Source organism: Micropterus dolomieu, linkage group LG21, assembly GCF_021292245.1.
Source record: "Micropterus dolomieu isolate WLL.071019.BEF.003 ecotype Adirondacks linkage group LG21, ASM2129224v1, whole genome shotgun sequence".
Classification (NCBI taxonomy): domain Eukaryota; kingdom Metazoa; phylum Chordata; class Actinopteri; order Centrarchiformes; family Centrarchidae; genus Micropterus; species Micropterus dolomieu.
Window position 1 is genome coordinate 1,568,718 of NC_060170.1, and position 16,801 is coordinate 1,585,518.

A 16,801-nucleotide genomic window follows, 5' to 3' on the forward strand; every position below is an offset into this window, starting at 1 on the left:
ATCTTATCTATGCGACACCACCACCCACAATTAATCTAAATTTTATGTAAATCACAATATGGTCTACTGCTATTTTCAAACCACAGGATGTGCAATATTTGTTTAAATTAAATATTATCATGCTACAGAGAGGTCCTTGCCTACACATCATATTAGGTGCGTTTGACTCCGCTGCGCAGCGCTAACTTAATGCATGCTGGACTTAAAATACGGCATGTTGGTTAGAAATTGTGTCCGACTTTCGCTGGCGCTGCAAAACGTCAGCATGTCACTTGACATTAAAACCTCACGGGAGCAAGGCGGCTGCAGGCGCCGAGTAGCTTTTCTGCACAAAGTTGGAACCACCTTTTGCCTGGTCTTGCAGCATTTTTCTTTGCAAATGCCACAAGATCAGTCGTTGATCTCAGCTCACAGTATGCTCATGCAGGTAGAATGTGTCCGACTTGACGACGCCGTGTTTATTTCCCGTCCCTGCAGTCGCCTGCTGCTCACGTTAGAGTCGGCGAAAGTCAGCCACAGTCATCTTGAACGCATCTATTCTAACAGAATGAAAGGTTCAGTGTGTAAGTTTTAGTGACATGTAGTGCTGAACTAACGGCTCACTCATCGCTCACCGGCGGTTCAATCCCCGGATCCTCCAGGCTGCATGTCGAAGTGGCAAGATAATTGGCTGTGTGTGAATGTAAGTTTCTGTTTGAGCACTTAGGCTAGGTGTAAAAGCGCTTTGAGTGGTCAAAAAGACTAGAAAGGCGCTATTTGAAAGGAAACCTCTTCTAAAAAATACCACTGCTTATTTGAAAGGACCTCTGCGCACTGTATTTCACCTGGGTCTATGAGACCTGCCTTCCCCCTCTGACCTCTCACCTGCACTCAAGATCTGTGAAGAGCCACCTCTTCCAAAGGCAGAAGATCAGGAAGGCTCCTGGACCTGACAGTGTCTCACCATTGTACCTGAACATCTGTGCGGACCAGCTTGCCCCCATCTTCACTCAGATCTTCAACAAATCACTGGAGCTGTGTGAAGTTCCCTCCTGCTTCAAATGCTCCACAGTCATCCCGGTCCCAAAAAAACCCTCCATCTCTGGACTAAATGACTACAGGCCTGTCGCCCTGACATCTGTAGTCATGAAGTCCTTTGAAAGACTGGTGATGGCCCACCTGAAGGGCATTACAGGCCCCGTGCTGGACCCGCTGCAGTTTGTCAACTTGGGTCTGCATCACATCCTGAAACACCTTGACTCTCCTGGGACATATGCTAGGATCCTGTTCATGGACTTCAGCTCGGCATTCAACACCATCATCCCGGACATCCTCAGCACCAAACTCACCCAGCTCACTGTACCAGCCTCCACCTGTCAGTGGATCACAGACTTCCTGACTGACAGGAGTCAGCAAGTGAGGCTGGGGAACATCACATCCAGCACCCAGACTATCAGCACTGGCGCCCCCCAGGGGTGTGTGCTCTCCCCACTGCTCTTCTCCCTCTACACCAACGACTGCACCTCAGGGGACCCATCTGTCAAACTCCTGAAGTTCGCTGACGACACAATGGTCATCGGCCTCATCTGGGACGAGTCGGCCTACAGACGGGAGGTGATCAGCTGGTTCTCTGGTGCGGTCAGAACAACCTGGAGCTTAACACGCTCAAAACTGTGGAGATGACCGTGGACTTCAGGAGGAGCCCCCCCCCCCACCACCATTCTAAACAGCCCTGTGTCTGCTGTGGAATCCTTCAGGTTTCTGGGATCCACTATATCCCAGGACCTGAAGTGGGAGTCCAACACTGACACCATCATCAAGAAGGCCCAGCAGAGGATGTACTTCCTGCGCCAGCTCAGGAAGCTCAAACTGCCTAAGGAGCTACTGATCCAGTTCTACACAGTCTGTTCTCTGCACCTCCATCACTGTCTGGTTTGGATCTGCCAGCAAAAAGGACAGGAGCAGACTACAGCGGACAGTCAGGACTGCAGAAAAAATAATCAGTGCCAACCTGCCCTCCATTCAGGACTTATACATTTCCAGAGTCAGGAAACGGGCAGGAAACATCACTGCAGATCCATCTCACCCCGGACACAACCTGTTCCAGCTCCTCCCCTCTGGTAGGCGCTACAGGGCACTGTACGCCAAAACCAACAGACTCAGGAACAGTTTCTTCCCACAAGCCATCACTCTGATGAACAGCTGATTTCTGACTCACAGTGTCAGGAACACTTCCTGTGCAATAACCCAGTAACTCTGTCTCTAAATCAGCCACCTGTTTACTGGTTTCCACTTATTATTTATTTATTCACCATTCTCTATTTCAGTGCTGTTCATACTATATCATATTGTATATACTGTATACCAATACACCTACCTCAGGTCATAAGTCTTATTTTTTCCAGCATCCTTTGCACTATGCTCCATCACACTGTGTACATGTATGTGTACCTGTATATCATATCCACCTTCAACATGTACATAATGAGAATAGTTTACTCCTGCATCCTTTGCACTCTGATCACTGCACTATTCGTCAATATGTCTATATTGTGTTGTTCATAGTGTGTATATTAGTGTTGTCTATTCTGTAGTTTGTGTCCGATTTTATTTAATTTTTTTATTGTGTTATGTATTATTGTATAAGTAAGCACATCGTGAGCAATGTACAATCCTGAGTCAAATTCCTCGTATGTGTACACATACTGTACCTGGCAATAAAACTGATTCTGAAAAATGTCTGGACTGGGTCTGTGCTAGTACTGGATTTGGCTCAGCTGTGCTTGTACTAGCTAATGATCCATCACTCTACTGACAAAATTCAGCATAGCCCCTGTAAATGATAAATATCAATACTTGCAAGATATTAATGTTATCAACTGCTTCAAGCCCATTCAAACTGGCTCCCCAGGTTTCCTTTAATACATTTTCAAAAGGAAAATACTATTTATACTATGACATGACTATGTGATGTTTATTATCTACTGAAAGATGTAAATTCATATTGCCCAGTCTGCCCCACTTATCAAAACTGTAATAGTTAATGTGAATCCCATGCTTTCCATCTTGCATTAGTCCAGCGTTGTAACTAAACCTTCACTGAGAGACAGATGATTATTGTCTCGTTTTAAAATTATGTGTGCCTATGAGGAGTGCCATCACATCTGTGTGCTGTCTGGACTGGTCGCACTAATTTTGCTGCTGAAATGCAATAAGGTCCAGCTGCAGATTGTAAACCTGTTCAGCAGGATGCACAAGTTTCATTTCATGCATATACGTATGAGCGCATGTTCACACACAATGTGGTTTTCTTTTCAGTGCTGCAGTTTATAAACATCGTTGCACGTTGGTTGCTCAGCTGGGTTAGCAAGACAGACAGAGATTCACTGCAGCTACAAATGCTGCTCACAACAGACTTTGAGAGGAGAGAACACAAGTTTACCTGACTGCTGTTCTCGAAAGTCAGTCTCATTGAGTTACTTTTTCTTGTGCACAGAAGGATAGTCCCACTCAGTCCTCTCATCAGCGTTGTAAATACTCTTTTTCAACATTGAGTCTTTTTTTGTGACTCTTCATATTGTAACAATGTGCCTTTTCACAACAAGTAGTTTTATATTGAAATTGTAACATTGTAATATTATTGCTAACTTGACCGGACGTTGCAGATGTAACCAGTTGTTGCTAACTTGACCGTGAAGCCCTACATGTCCAAAAACAACGCCAAGGGGTCTTGACAATTTCACTGGGACAACACATGGATACAGGGGCACGAGCCCCAGTAAAAAGGGTCTAGCGACGCCTGTGTCGTCTACTGACGAACACTTGCCGCAAAACATGTGCTGAGAATGGCAGAAAGGCATGGTGGACGTCAGATGAGACAAATCACTGTGAGACAGGCTGCTGCATCCCCAGCAATCGCTGAAAGAATCAAGGTAAGCTGGTTTTGTCTGTGAAGATTCTCAGTCACCCAGGTCATAGTTATTCAACGAAGGTCCAAAGAAGGTTAAAGTCAAGGGCAATTGGACTTGGTTGAAGATACTGGAAGACGTTTCGTCCCTCATCCAAGGGACTTCTAGAAGTCCAGTTGCCTTTAACTTTAACCTTCATTGGGTAAGCTGGTTTAAATATGCAGGGTTAGGGATAGGCTTGTGAAATCCTGCAGGGACGGATTAATAATGAAGGATATGTACAATATGGCTGTTGTCAAGGATGTCACTAGAATTGAAAGAGAGGGGGGCTTAGCCCCCAGGGTATGCGTAACTTGCTTGCGAAATCTTAGCACTCGCATCTTTTGTTACTGTATTAGAACTACATTTATGTCCACCAACCACGAGTGAAGGAGACCAGATGTTAACAAGTACAAAGCGACATTCTTCAATTTCTTCTGTGTTGAATGAAAGTTACAGTAATGTTAGTTTTTGACCCATCAAAGTTAAATGCTATCCAGCTACTGATGTAAAAGTGTGATAAAGTAATACAACATCTAATTCCTCTTTCTAGTAGATAAGTTGCAGATCCAAAGAATGATATTTAATAACACTAATTACTGTTACTGCACTGTAGCTTGGTTCAGTCAGTGTGTGATTTTGCTCTGTAGTTTGGCTTGCATACAAGCACACAACAAATATTTTATCATGTAAGCTGTTGATAAGGATCTTATTTTAAGTGGTTACTGTCTGAATTTAATAACCTGGTGGAATAAAATATTTGGAGTAATGATTACTATATGTTTTGGATGCTGTACGTATGATTGCTTTCATTTTATTATAATGTGTGTATATCTGTGGGTATATGCTCATGTATAGCTAGCCTACATTTAGGCAACATCAACATATTTAATTTATTACAGCCAATAATTGTAGGAAGTTAAGTGGGTCAGAATATACAAATATAATCTGCCTTGCCTAGACATGCCAAGAAAACAAAACACCCCCCATTTCCTTCGACCTGTTGACCACTACTGACCTGTAGACCACAACTGACCTGTAGACCACAACTGACCTCAGAATCAGCTGCCCTGCCAATCTCCTGCTTCTCTCTCTCTCTCTCTCTCTCCTAAAATATCTTCAAATATCCATCAGGTCAATGAACTGAAGCATATACCAGTAAAATAGCATTAACAGGGACACTATGACACTATGTCTCCCAACAACATTCTGTGGGGACTGATATTGTTTTGAAATACTATAGCTAGCTAGACAAGTGTTTTCCATAGCCAACTAAAATATCCCATTTCCTTTACCTCAGGTAAACGTAGCTAAAGTTCAGCAAGTAACTTTCATTACAACAACTTACAGTTTCGCTGTGTATCATGCATTACGCTGAATCAATTTTCTTACTATTGTTAAGGTAGCTTCTGTCCCCCTAAAATAGGCCTACCGACATCCATGGCTGTTGTTTAAATTACAGTTAGTGCAGAATATGGAAAATATTTACATGTGCAAAAATGTACAGTATGAGGAAACTGTAGGCTACTGAAAGGGAAGGTTAGGGGGTTATGAGAGTCAGTGTCCCGGGCCTTGTTGATGAGGCAAGAGAACTCAGGGGACTCTTCTTTGTCATACTTTACTGTAGTTGGTCTGCTTTCGCTTTTAGTCTGTTCATAAAGTCAACTTGAATTCTTGGAATTCACAAGTATTTCAGCTAATGTTGAAACAACTTCTGCAAATATGTCTTTGTCTAAATGTCTGGCACCCAAGGTGAAGTGGCTTCTACTTTCGACTTTCCACTGAGGTTTTATGCAGTTGCACCACCTCTAAAGTTTTGTTCCAGCCTGAACACACCAACAACCAACATCTTTATTGGTTGTACCTTTTATTTAAACCCATGAATTTACATTCATGAAGAGGTCACCACTGAAGATGCACTGTTTTCCAGGAAGCAGCGGTTTTTCAGTAAATTCAAGTGTCCATTTCATGGGACCTTTAGCTGTCAGTGCAAAAAAATTTATGTAATAATGACACCCTTTACTGCCAATCATAAGTAAACACTAATTCTATGATCATCATTTCACTGTTGAGCCCTTTCATTATCATCATGCATGCTTGTGTGGAATCCGATCAGAACGTTGCTGGGAATCATTCAGCTCACTGGATTCCCTTGACAACCAGTGACTGTCATGTAGTTTATATGATAAAACTTCATAATTTTCATCAGAGGTGGATGGCGCTAAACCTAAGCTGTAAGCGTGTTAGCCATACTAAGCCAAAATTTATGTGAGTGACTGGCTGTAAGCATAGGTGCGTTGTCTGTGGGAAACTCGACCTGTCTTATCTGGTTTGTGAGAAATATGTGACGTTGTGCAACCTCTTCTTCAGCCTCAATCAATGAGGCTTTGTTAGCTCCCAGGTGTACAGTATTTGACATTTCAACTACACAACAGTGGAGATGGCACAGTTTTCATTCCTCAGTACTGACATACCTCACAGGATCGGATTTGCTTTTTATTGCATTGTAATGTTTCCGGAGAAGGATACAGAAGTGTGGTGCGGTGTGTCTGTTAGGGTAAATGTCAGACCTGCCAGCTGTAGAGTTTAAATCGCAGTCCTAGCTGTTTGTAGTCAATGACCATGTTTCCTCTCATGTGCTTCTGTGCCCAGATACAGTCTGACAGCGCCTCCTCCAACCTGGAGAGACAGCAGTGCAGAAACATGTAAATAGACAAACAGTACAGCAATGGATGAAAAACTGGTCATTTTTGTAATGAAAATGCAGCACCTTGTTATATTTTTCCCCTCATCTACCACAGTAGCTTCCAGGAGTGTCCACTGAACCACTGAAGTGACTCAATTCTGACACACAACCTCCATAAAACCACAAAATGGCATTTTTTGAATGATTAAACAAACAGACGGTCTTTAATGTAGTGTCAACTGTAAGTCTGCTGCCTCCTACCTGTCAATCTGCAGCAACACTGCTGCTCTTTGGAAGAAACCAACAGCAAGACGTTCGTCCTTGGCAATGGTGAGGTCTAATGCCTGGCCATCACAGGGGGGAAAAGAAAAGTTGAGATTTTGTTTTGGTTTATTTCTGACCTATTTATACTGTTAGACAAAGTGTCCTGCTTTGTTTTATTTGTAGTTTAGATTGTAGTGTTGGGGTTGATTGTTCTTGTATTGTAGTTTGTATGATGCGGTAAAGGCAGGTAGCCTAGGCCTATAACAAATGGTTGGGGTGAAAGGAGGGCCAGAACCTTTGAATCAGGAGACTTGTGTTCACGTGTCCTGTGAAACAAAAAGTCAATATTAGGCTAAATATTTTTATATTAGGATATTGCCTAATATAAAAATATTTAGCCTAATATTGACTTTTTGTTTCACTTGACTTTTTGTCTCTAATAAGACTTTTTGTTCTTTTCAGGTCACGTTGCATTTCATATCAACTGTGGCGAATGTGATTGTAGAAGTGAGCACTAGGCAATATTACAGAGCCTCAAACACTCAAAATTCTCCCATTCGTGGCTTAAGTACATCAGCATCAAGGAAGCATTTTGTTTTGGGCTAATCTAAAGCAGCTGGTTACCTGAGCGATCTAAGAAAATACCCAAATATGTTTTTCAAGGGTTTTTTCTTGAGGCTACGGCCAGGGGGCGACCTCCTCTCCCTCGCCCTGTATGCTCCAGCCCCCTGCTCCCCCTCCGTTCACCCTACTATGGGTTGTGTTGCCAGTGGTCGTTCACCCTGGCTGGCTGAAGTGTGGCACTCCTGATTTTACCCATAATGCTTTTTTCCCCCCTGCAGCTGGAGGCTCCCCACAGCGCCGCGCAACTTTCTAAATTCTTTCATCTCACAAAGGAAATAAAAGGACATATATAGCAACTGTAAGTCGTTTGGATAAAAAGCGTCAGCTAAATGTATATAAGTGTTTCTCCTGCAGGTTTATCAAGTGTGACACACAAAGCTACACAAGTTGGACTCATTAAATATCAAAATCAATATTTTTCCGTTTTGGTTTTAAAACCGAAAACCAAAACAAACAATGTATTTTTTTTGTTTGTTGTTCATCTGTTTTTTCGTTTTAAAACAGAACCATACACAGATTCTCTGCGTTCAGTGTGTTAGGTCAGTTTGTTTAGTCAATTTAGTGTATGGTAATTTGGCATTGCCTGAGTTAAGATCCGTTTAGTTGACCTTTTTTAATGGGTGCAGAACATTATTATATATTTTAGCAAATTGCAACTTCTATTTTTTGGTAAATAAAATCCTCCTTTAAAAAATTCACCCGAGGCTGCTCATGCCTGCCAGCTCAGCCCCTCAGACACAAACACATGGAAATTGTGACAATATGCTTCCTTTTTTCTCTTTTTTTTTTTTTTTTTTTTTAAAAACGGTGTACAAGTATTCAGCAGCTATCCAGGCTGATGTACAATGGAAGAAAGCAGATAAGCAGAGTTTTAAGACTTTGCTCAAGAGACACCTGATGCTGCAGCTCCATTTTGGATTTTGTTTACCCTTTTTGACACGTGTTTTTAGCCTTTTCATCGATCAGCAGGACCACTATTATCGACTGTTTGACCAGTTACCTTCTGAAAAACAGCTACTCTTACAAAAATCTATAAAGTCTGCAGCTGTAAATCTTAAGTTTTACATAAATGAATTTCAGTCCAGATGCTCTGCAGTTGTTTTCCAGCAGAGGTTGAATAGTTAATCAAAGTGGTTTTCCTAATAAACTTAAGAGCTGTAAAACAAAATAGTGATATATAAAAGTTTGAATCACATTAAAGTATTGACAGGAATTTCAGAGTCTCCCTCCAAACCCCCATCATCCCCCAACACAGAGACCTTCAGGGCCAGGTCCAGCTGTCCAAGAGCCAGGTGAGCTGAGGCAGCGTTGAACAGAGTGCGAGATGTGGGTTCACTGATCTGTTGGAGTTTGGCCAAAGCTCCTTGCCAGTCCTTTGTGTCCACTGCCTGCACCGCCTCATCCCACAGCCGCAGCAGCTCAGTGTAAAGCATTCTGGACAGCAGAGACAGGAGAAGAGCAAAATATAGGATAACTGACATACATATAGAACAGAGGAGGTTGTTTCTTATTTGAGAGTTGTGGAAAAAAAATTTGTTTGTGTTATCTTCTCTCTTTATTATTTATTAATGTGAGAACTGGCACTGCTCTTATTAGTGTGAGAGCTTTACATTTCTAAACTGCTCTCAGTCAGTCTCAATCTCAGTTGAGATATGGCATTTTAGATTTAAACCTTAATACATAGGTAACCCACCATCAAGCTCTCATCACTGCAATAGAAAAGGCAGACTGACTCCTCAGCAGAGTGTGGAAACATGCTCTATATTCTCCCTCTCAGCTATTCTCAGATATAACAAAAATACCAACATCACAGCTAAAAAGCTTTATTCTTAAGCCAAATGTACTTTTTCCATCAACAGAATATGAAGTTGTGACACCCATCAGCAGTTTGCACTTTGAGCCATTAGTTCAGTTGACAGCATGTCTGTCATTGAGGCTCTATTATTGGGTGCAAGACGTCCTAACCCCAGCTTTAGGAGGAGTGTTGTTTGGACACAACTACCAATTTTCACATGACTGTGTGGCTCACACAGGTGTATGCTCTTTGTCATTAAGTGCAAACACCATAAAAGTATAATGTTCAATTCCTACAAACTGCCATCATCAGTATTAAACCTGCAATAAATGTACATGTTTTCTGTTTTTCTAAATATTTCAGCATCTACATGGACAACAATATTTCTTATGAGTAGTCATATGCTGTTTCTTTATTTGGTTGACTTGTTGTGTTATTTTATGTCACTCCAACAGTGGACTAGACTTCACAGACGTTTAGAAGAAAAAGAGTGGTGTGCCAGCCAAATGTGATCAGGATAGTGTGTCCTCTGTTGGCATTGGTGCTTTAGTGACATTTCATGTCAAACAGGTTGTACAGATAGGCATGGGGAATGAGTAAGTAGCATTTGAAACAATTTTACCAGTAGGTGGCACTAAAGAATTTGAACATTTGAAAAGTGCTGCAGGAGCAGCAGCCGACAGATTGCAGCTCTCACGATTTTCTTTACAAAATGCACAGTCTAGTTACTGATACGATCCAGCAGTTTTGCATTTGTAAAAAAAAATAAAAAAAAGTTGTCTCTGTAGAACTTTCTTAAGTGTAGTTCTTAGAAGACTGGCCAATATTGTTGTACAGTTGTCATACAGTATGTGTGGATTACTGAATTTGTCTGAAAATTCTATTTATTTTTAACCTGTCCCAACCAGCAGCCTAGTATACAGTCTGAGGAGCTGGACACCATGTTGTGCCAGACAGATTCTGCTTTAACAGGAAAGATGGGCAGAAATAGGGGTAGGGGGCACAAACAGACACCACAGAGAAAGGAAAGTACCAGCAAGAGTACGGGGATGGGGGCTTGGGCAGAAAAAACAGCCCCGAACCCCAGTCCTCCACACATCCCCAGGGAAGCTCAGTACAGCCCCGATCCGAAGCCCAACAGTAGAGAATACAAACAAGTCAGAGGCAAATTTATCCAATACAGAACACTTCTCAGATATTATTACACCCCAGCAAGACTCAATGACATGGGTCTAATTAAAGACAGTCCATGCTGAAAGTGTAAAACAGAACATGGCACATACAGAGTATCTCACAAAAGTGAGTACATCCCTCAAGTTTTTGTAAATATTTGATTATCTTTTCATGTGACAACACTGATAAAATGACACTTTGCTACAATATAAAGTAGTGAGTATACAGCTTGTATAAGAGTGTAAATTTGCTGTCCTCTCAAAATAACACATCACACAGCCATTAATGTCTAAACTGCTGGCAACAAAAGTGAGTACACACCTACAACGACTGTCGTTACTACAGTCAGGAACACTAACGAACCAGCAGTATTGATGATCCTGGCAAACGACCCCACTGAGGTTAAATAGCTGAGTTTCCCTACCAGTCAGTCATGACTGAAGAAGTCACTTGGATGAGGGACAAAACGTCTTCTATTAACTTCAACCAAATCCAGTTGCCCTTGACTTTAACCTTCTTTGGATGACCTGGATGACTGAAAATCTTCACAGACAACCCCTAAGTGAAAATGTCTAAATTGGGCCCATTTAGCCATTTTCCCTCCCTGGTGTCATGTGAGTTGTTAGTGTTACAAGGTCTCAGGTGTGAATGGGCAGCAGGTGTTTTAAATTTGGTGCTATCACTCTCACACTCCCTCATACTGGTCACTCGAAGTTCAACATGGCACCACATGGCCAAGAACTCTCTGAGGATCTGAAAAAAAAGAATGGTTGCTCTACATCAGAGGTCACTAATAGGCGGACCGCAGTATGGATCCGGACCCAGCCACTGTCCTCTCCGGACCACCGACCTACAGCCAATTTATTATTGAGACTTACTACCTCGTGACGGAGCATTTCTATTTTAACCCGCGCAGCTTTTCTAGCATTTACTGTACTGGTTTAGCAGGCCAGGAAACTCACAGACCAATCGCATGTGCTCCAATCTCTCATCAAAAGTCTCATGTGACGCTGCTCAGCCAATCAAATATGTGCATTCCGATACTTGCGAGTTGAGTCCAGAGACGTTTTGGAAACATACACGAATTGAGGAGATGAAAGGGAAAAGAGATTTCACATGGCTTTTAATCAAGAATGTACAGATTTTTACATGGACATTCCTCCCACGGCAGTTCAAAACCAGAATATCTCATAGATCTCCAATCCTAGCTGGCAGGACAAACTAGAGCTCACGTTTCTCACTGAACAAGAGAAAGTAGGAAAGTGGTAGCTCTATAAGAGGGAATGAAACAGAAGAGGAGGCATTACAACTGTATTTGTTATGATGTGTTGAGTGTTTATTATAGAATTGGTAAAGACTACACTTCATTACTTCAAGCTACAATTTTTTTTTCTAAAAATTAAGCACTTTATTTTAGTTTGCTTAAATTTAGAATGTATTATTAGAGTAGTTATTATTTATTATCCCTCTAGTTTGATGTGAAAACTGACAGTAAACATTCTTGAAATATTATTTGATTTGACAGTCCATTGTTGACTAAAAACATATGTTGATACAACTATATGTTATGGCACTGAATGATAATGTTAGTCGTTTTGATGTTCCTGACATTTTCCTTCAGGAAATTTTCTCTAACTGGACCTCTTTGAATTCTAACTGAATACCCCTGCTCTACATAAAGATAGCCTAGGCTAAGAAGATTAGAAGATAAGAAGATTGATAAGACCCTGAAACTGAGCTGCAGCACGGTGGCCAAGACCATACAGCAGTTCAACAGGACAGGTTTCACTCAGAACAGGCCTCGCCATGGTCGACCAAAGAAGTTGAGTGCACGTGCTCAGCGTCACATCCAGAGCTTGTCTTTGGGAATTAAGTGTGAGTGCTGCCAGCTTTGCTGCAGAGGCTGAAGGGGTGGGGGGGTCAGCCTGTCAGTGCTCAGACCATACAGCGCTGACTGCATCAAACTGGTCTGCATGGCTGTCGTCCCAGAAGGAAGCCTAAAGATGATGTACAAGAAAGCCCGCAGTTTGCTGCAGACAAGCAGACTAAGGACATGGATCACTGGAACCATGTTCTGTAGTCTGATGAGACCAAGATAAACTTATTTGGTTCAGATGGTGTCAAGTGTGTGTTGCAGCAACCAGGTGAGGAGCACAAAGACAAGTGTGTCTTGCCTACAGTTAAGTATGGTGGTGGAAGTGTCATGGTCTGGGGCTGCCAGACACTGGGGAGCTACAGTTTATTGAGGGGACCATGAATGCCAACATGTACTGTGACATACTGAAGCAGAGCATGTTCCCCTCCCTTTGGAGACTGGGTCACAGGGCAATATTCCAACATGATAACGACCCCAAACACACCTCCAAGACGACCACTGCCTTGCTAAAAAAGCTGAGGGTAAAGGTTACATCTGTGGGGCATCCTCAAACAGAAGGTGGAGGAGCGCAAGGACTCTAACATCCACCAGCTCCGTAATAATGGTGGCCCACAAAATATTGACACTTATGGGTGTCCTCACTTTTGTTGCCAGCGGTTTAGACATTAATGGCTGTGTGATGTATTATTTTGAGGGGACAGCAAATTTACACTGTTATACAAGCTGTACACTCTTTACATTGTAGCAAAGTACTTACATACATTTCATTTCAATGTTACCCAGATATACCCTTTGTTAATACCAAGTAATTACCTGGTTATTACTTTGGAATTTACATTGTAACCTATTACTTAGCTATATCTTTTTTATTATCACACTGTTTCCTCATGTTATTACCGAGCCATGAAGTGCTACAGAGAGATGAAAGGGAGAGAGTGCAGGGGAGTAAGGTAGAGTAAAGAATATCTAGGATGGATAAAAAACAAATACAAACAAATACACCCAACCATTCATGATAACTATATAGAATTAATAACAAATAAAAAATAAAGAATACAATAAAAATAAAAGAGAAACCTAAAGGGAAATTGTACTAATGTTAATCATTAACATTGTGCACAATACTTCCTTGTATCTTACCCAGAATCTATCTGCACATGTTGTTCAGTTCCATTCATACTAGCAGAATAGTTTATCAGGGAGACATTATAAATATGTGACATAGACTGCTTACCTTTTTCTCCTGAATGAGAGGCCAGTGAGAGTTCAGTCACTATCTAGCTCTGCCTCAGTGCCTGCTGCCTTCCACACTGTGTCAACAGGGAAGTGAGAGTTTGTGAAACAGGCCTCCTCAGGAGTCTCCACCCTATTGCTACAAGGAAGTCCTCCATCCACATTCCCTAGAAAGGACGGACACAGGCTCTGGAATTCACCTGTCAATGTGGCACGTACGCATGACAATTACAATCCACATGAGTCATATTTGTTTAAACCTGATGGACCTAAAAACCCCATGAGGATAGATTTAACCTTGTGTTCAAACTAGTTTTGAACATGATTTCTTACAGCAGATGCTTTGTTTGGGAATGTAGCAAACTGACTGTCAGAGATATTTTGTAAATGCCAAAAACCCGCACCACATCCGTACAGGCAGGTAAAACTAAAGCCTATTCTGGGAACTTCTATCTTAAATCTTATTTGACCCAGGAAATGTATTGCAGAAGCTCCATGACTGTGAAATCCTGTATTATATGTTCAGAAACAATAGGGGTTAAGGTTTCCATACCAGGTCTAGTTACACTGAGTCATTATGCTAACACACATAAGGAAGCTGTAGTCACTCTCTTGGGTTTACATGATAATAGTTTTGAATGAGATCTAGTCAGAGTGACATTTGACCTCAGGAATGATTCAGAGAAAAATGTCTCTGCATTCCAGAAGTCACATCTCTTCAAACATCTCTTCAAAAGTGATGTGGCTGATTAAGCTTGCACATAATAATAATAACAATAATAATAATAGAACAAAATAGTAAAAATACTCTTTTACAAGTAAAAGTCCTGCGTTAAAAAATGTAAAATACAGTATACAGTAGCGTCAATTTAATGATCAAAAGCAAGTGTACTTATTATGCTAAATACAACCTTCCAGTCATACATTACAATATTAGATGACTGATTTTAATATTTCATCTTTTCAAGATGGAGCTCATTTCTACAATTTTTCATGCTGTTTGATGATTGTATCTATTGCATCGTATTAATACATCATGTTTAATGTATCAGTTTTATAATGAGTTAGATGTCATAGGTTTTCATGTAAAAAATATTAATCTGTACAGTAACTAGGAATATGATTAATATGTACAATATGTTTTTATCCCCTTTTCTACACACAGTGTGATCACTTCTTCATACAGTTCTTTCTGTGTTTTCTTTTTCCATTAATATTGTTTTATTTCAATGCTTGTAATGTGGAACATTGTAACTGGTTCCCACTGCATTAGTACTTCCCTTTTTTTCAAGTTTTTCTACTTTTAATAGAAATGCATTGTATTCTTTTTCAGCATACTGTACTGTATACATGGTATGTTTATTATATTTATACTGTACATACATTGGATAGAGCACTTTGGGAACATAAAGAAGAAATAAACCTGTGTGGAACTTTTGTCTCCCCCTGCTGACACAACATTGTGGACAAGTGCTTATGATGGGTTGCTCCCCTGGAGCTCTGGCAAACCAATCATTGCTGGTGGGCATGAAACACATCCATACCAGTTTACCAGCACAGGATTCTTTTTTTTGTCAGGCAATTATCACCATATTTGTTTTAAAACGTTTGTCAAAGCTGCAGATTTTCTGCTTGCTATCCTTTTAGAATGATGTAGAGAATTATGTACATTGTGGAACACCTTAATAAAGTTTATGAAATGAGAGAAATGTTACCACCCTTAGTGTTTTCATAGTCAAGATGTTAAATGGACCATGGTTTTCAACCCTACTACATGCAAAAATCTACTTTTTTTAAAAATACCAAAGGACCCATATTTTGATATGTAACCTGAGACCTAAATTTAGTTTTTTGCTTCATATAAATAAAGACATTTCCACCATATATTGGTGAGCAGAGCAGTGTTTAATGCTCAAAATCTTCTGGGGAAGCACCCCAAGATCCCTCATTCAGCACTGAATATTTCTTCAAGTGTTAAAATGTCGCCAAACATCGTCAAACATCGCCATTTTGAAACGACATGTTTTTTACATTGTGAAACATTGCAATTTGGTTAGGTTTAGGCACAAAAAGTACTTAGGGTTAGGAAAAGATCATGGTTAGGGTTAAAATAACTATGTTAAGTACGACAGTTAACTTACATAATTGACCCTTCGCTTAGCCACACCCCCCTTAGTTACTGTTGCTAAGCCCGACAAACTGTCGGAACTGTCAGACTTCTAGCACTGTGCTATCACAATTACTGCACTCCCTGGAGAAATATTGTCGAATATTTGGATAAAGCGAACTCATCAATTTTGCAGTTGCATTGTGCACTTGAAGGTTGTATTCAATCTGTCAAACTGACTCAAAGTGACTTGAAAAAAATAAAAGATCACAGAGTAAAAGTGAACCCCAGTTTTATTATTGAATATTGAGAAAGAGGACAATGATATTAAGGATCAACACTGTTCCTGTAAAGCTGGGTATGTCTATATTCACTATTACAATCATTAAAAAGTAGAAAAGTATGGGTTATATAACATTACATTCAGTAGTTAGCTAGCGTTAGCTAACTAACATTACATTAGGAACAATCCACAGCCAACTTTTTTCTGGATTTGTTTTAGGTTTTGGAAAGGAAATCGTATTTCTCCTTTCAACCTCTCTGGATAGCGACTGTAACTATTACAAGTGCCCCAGGAACAGCATTTGACTATATCTTGGAAAAACACAGCAAAAGAACGCTAGAAAACGACTTCTTTTACATTAGAGTCAATGGAGCGTCGCCATGAAAGTGTCGGACCTCAGTTAGAGCGAGTCCTATACTGCGCTGTGATTGGCCAGTTGTGCATTCGGGGTGTGGCTTAGCGAAGGGTCAACTTAAGTTGTTACTTGGGTAACTTGTGCATTTTACGTAACCTATGTAACTTAAATAACAAACGTTGATATTTTGTTTCACATGGGAAACAAACACTGGTCTCCTGGTTGAAAGTCCGGTTTCTGGCCCTCCATCCACCCCAACAACCAACTTACTTGGTCTTTTCTGTTAAATGTCCTACACCTACTTATTAAATTAGAAAATATATGCAAATATAGTTTAAAAACTTGTCACAGCTGATTGGGAAACACCTCTAACATGCCCACCAAACAGGAGAAAACATGACTGGAAGCTCTTGCTGGGTGCCACCAGAAACATTTTAGAGACTTGGTGCCACTCACATGAACACCTGTGGGACCTGGAG

General features: G+C 40.8%; 1 protein-coding gene across 6 annotated transcripts in view; it reads right to left on the reverse strand.

The window, feature by feature from the left end:
* LOC123960579 (NADPH oxidase activator 1-like) overlaps window positions 1–10,952 on the reverse strand; it is a 49,216-nt gene extending 38,264 nt beyond the window's left edge. For 2 of the 6 annotated variants that reach the window (XM_046035396.1, XM_046035393.1), the window contains exons 1-4: window positions 10,893–10,952; window positions 8,760–8,934; window positions 6,874–6,956; window positions 6,497–6,605 (exon numbers count right to left, since the gene is read on the reverse strand). In XM_046035396.1, the coding sequence (XP_045891352.1) occupies window positions 6,497–6,605; window positions 6,874–6,956; window positions 8,760–8,933 (366 nt within the window). In that variant the 5' untranslated portion in view covers window position 8,934; window positions 10,893–10,952. Of the gene's footprint in view, window positions 1–6,496; window positions 6,606–6,696; window positions 6,783–6,873; window positions 6,957–8,759; window positions 8,935–9,193; window positions 9,305–10,789; window positions 10,838–10,892 lie in introns of those variants that run through there. The other 4 variants (XM_046035394.1, XM_046035395.1, XM_046035399.1 and 1 more) reach the window with 4 other exon arrangements.
* Between the last annotated feature and the right edge of the window lie 5,849 nt (window positions 10,953–16,801).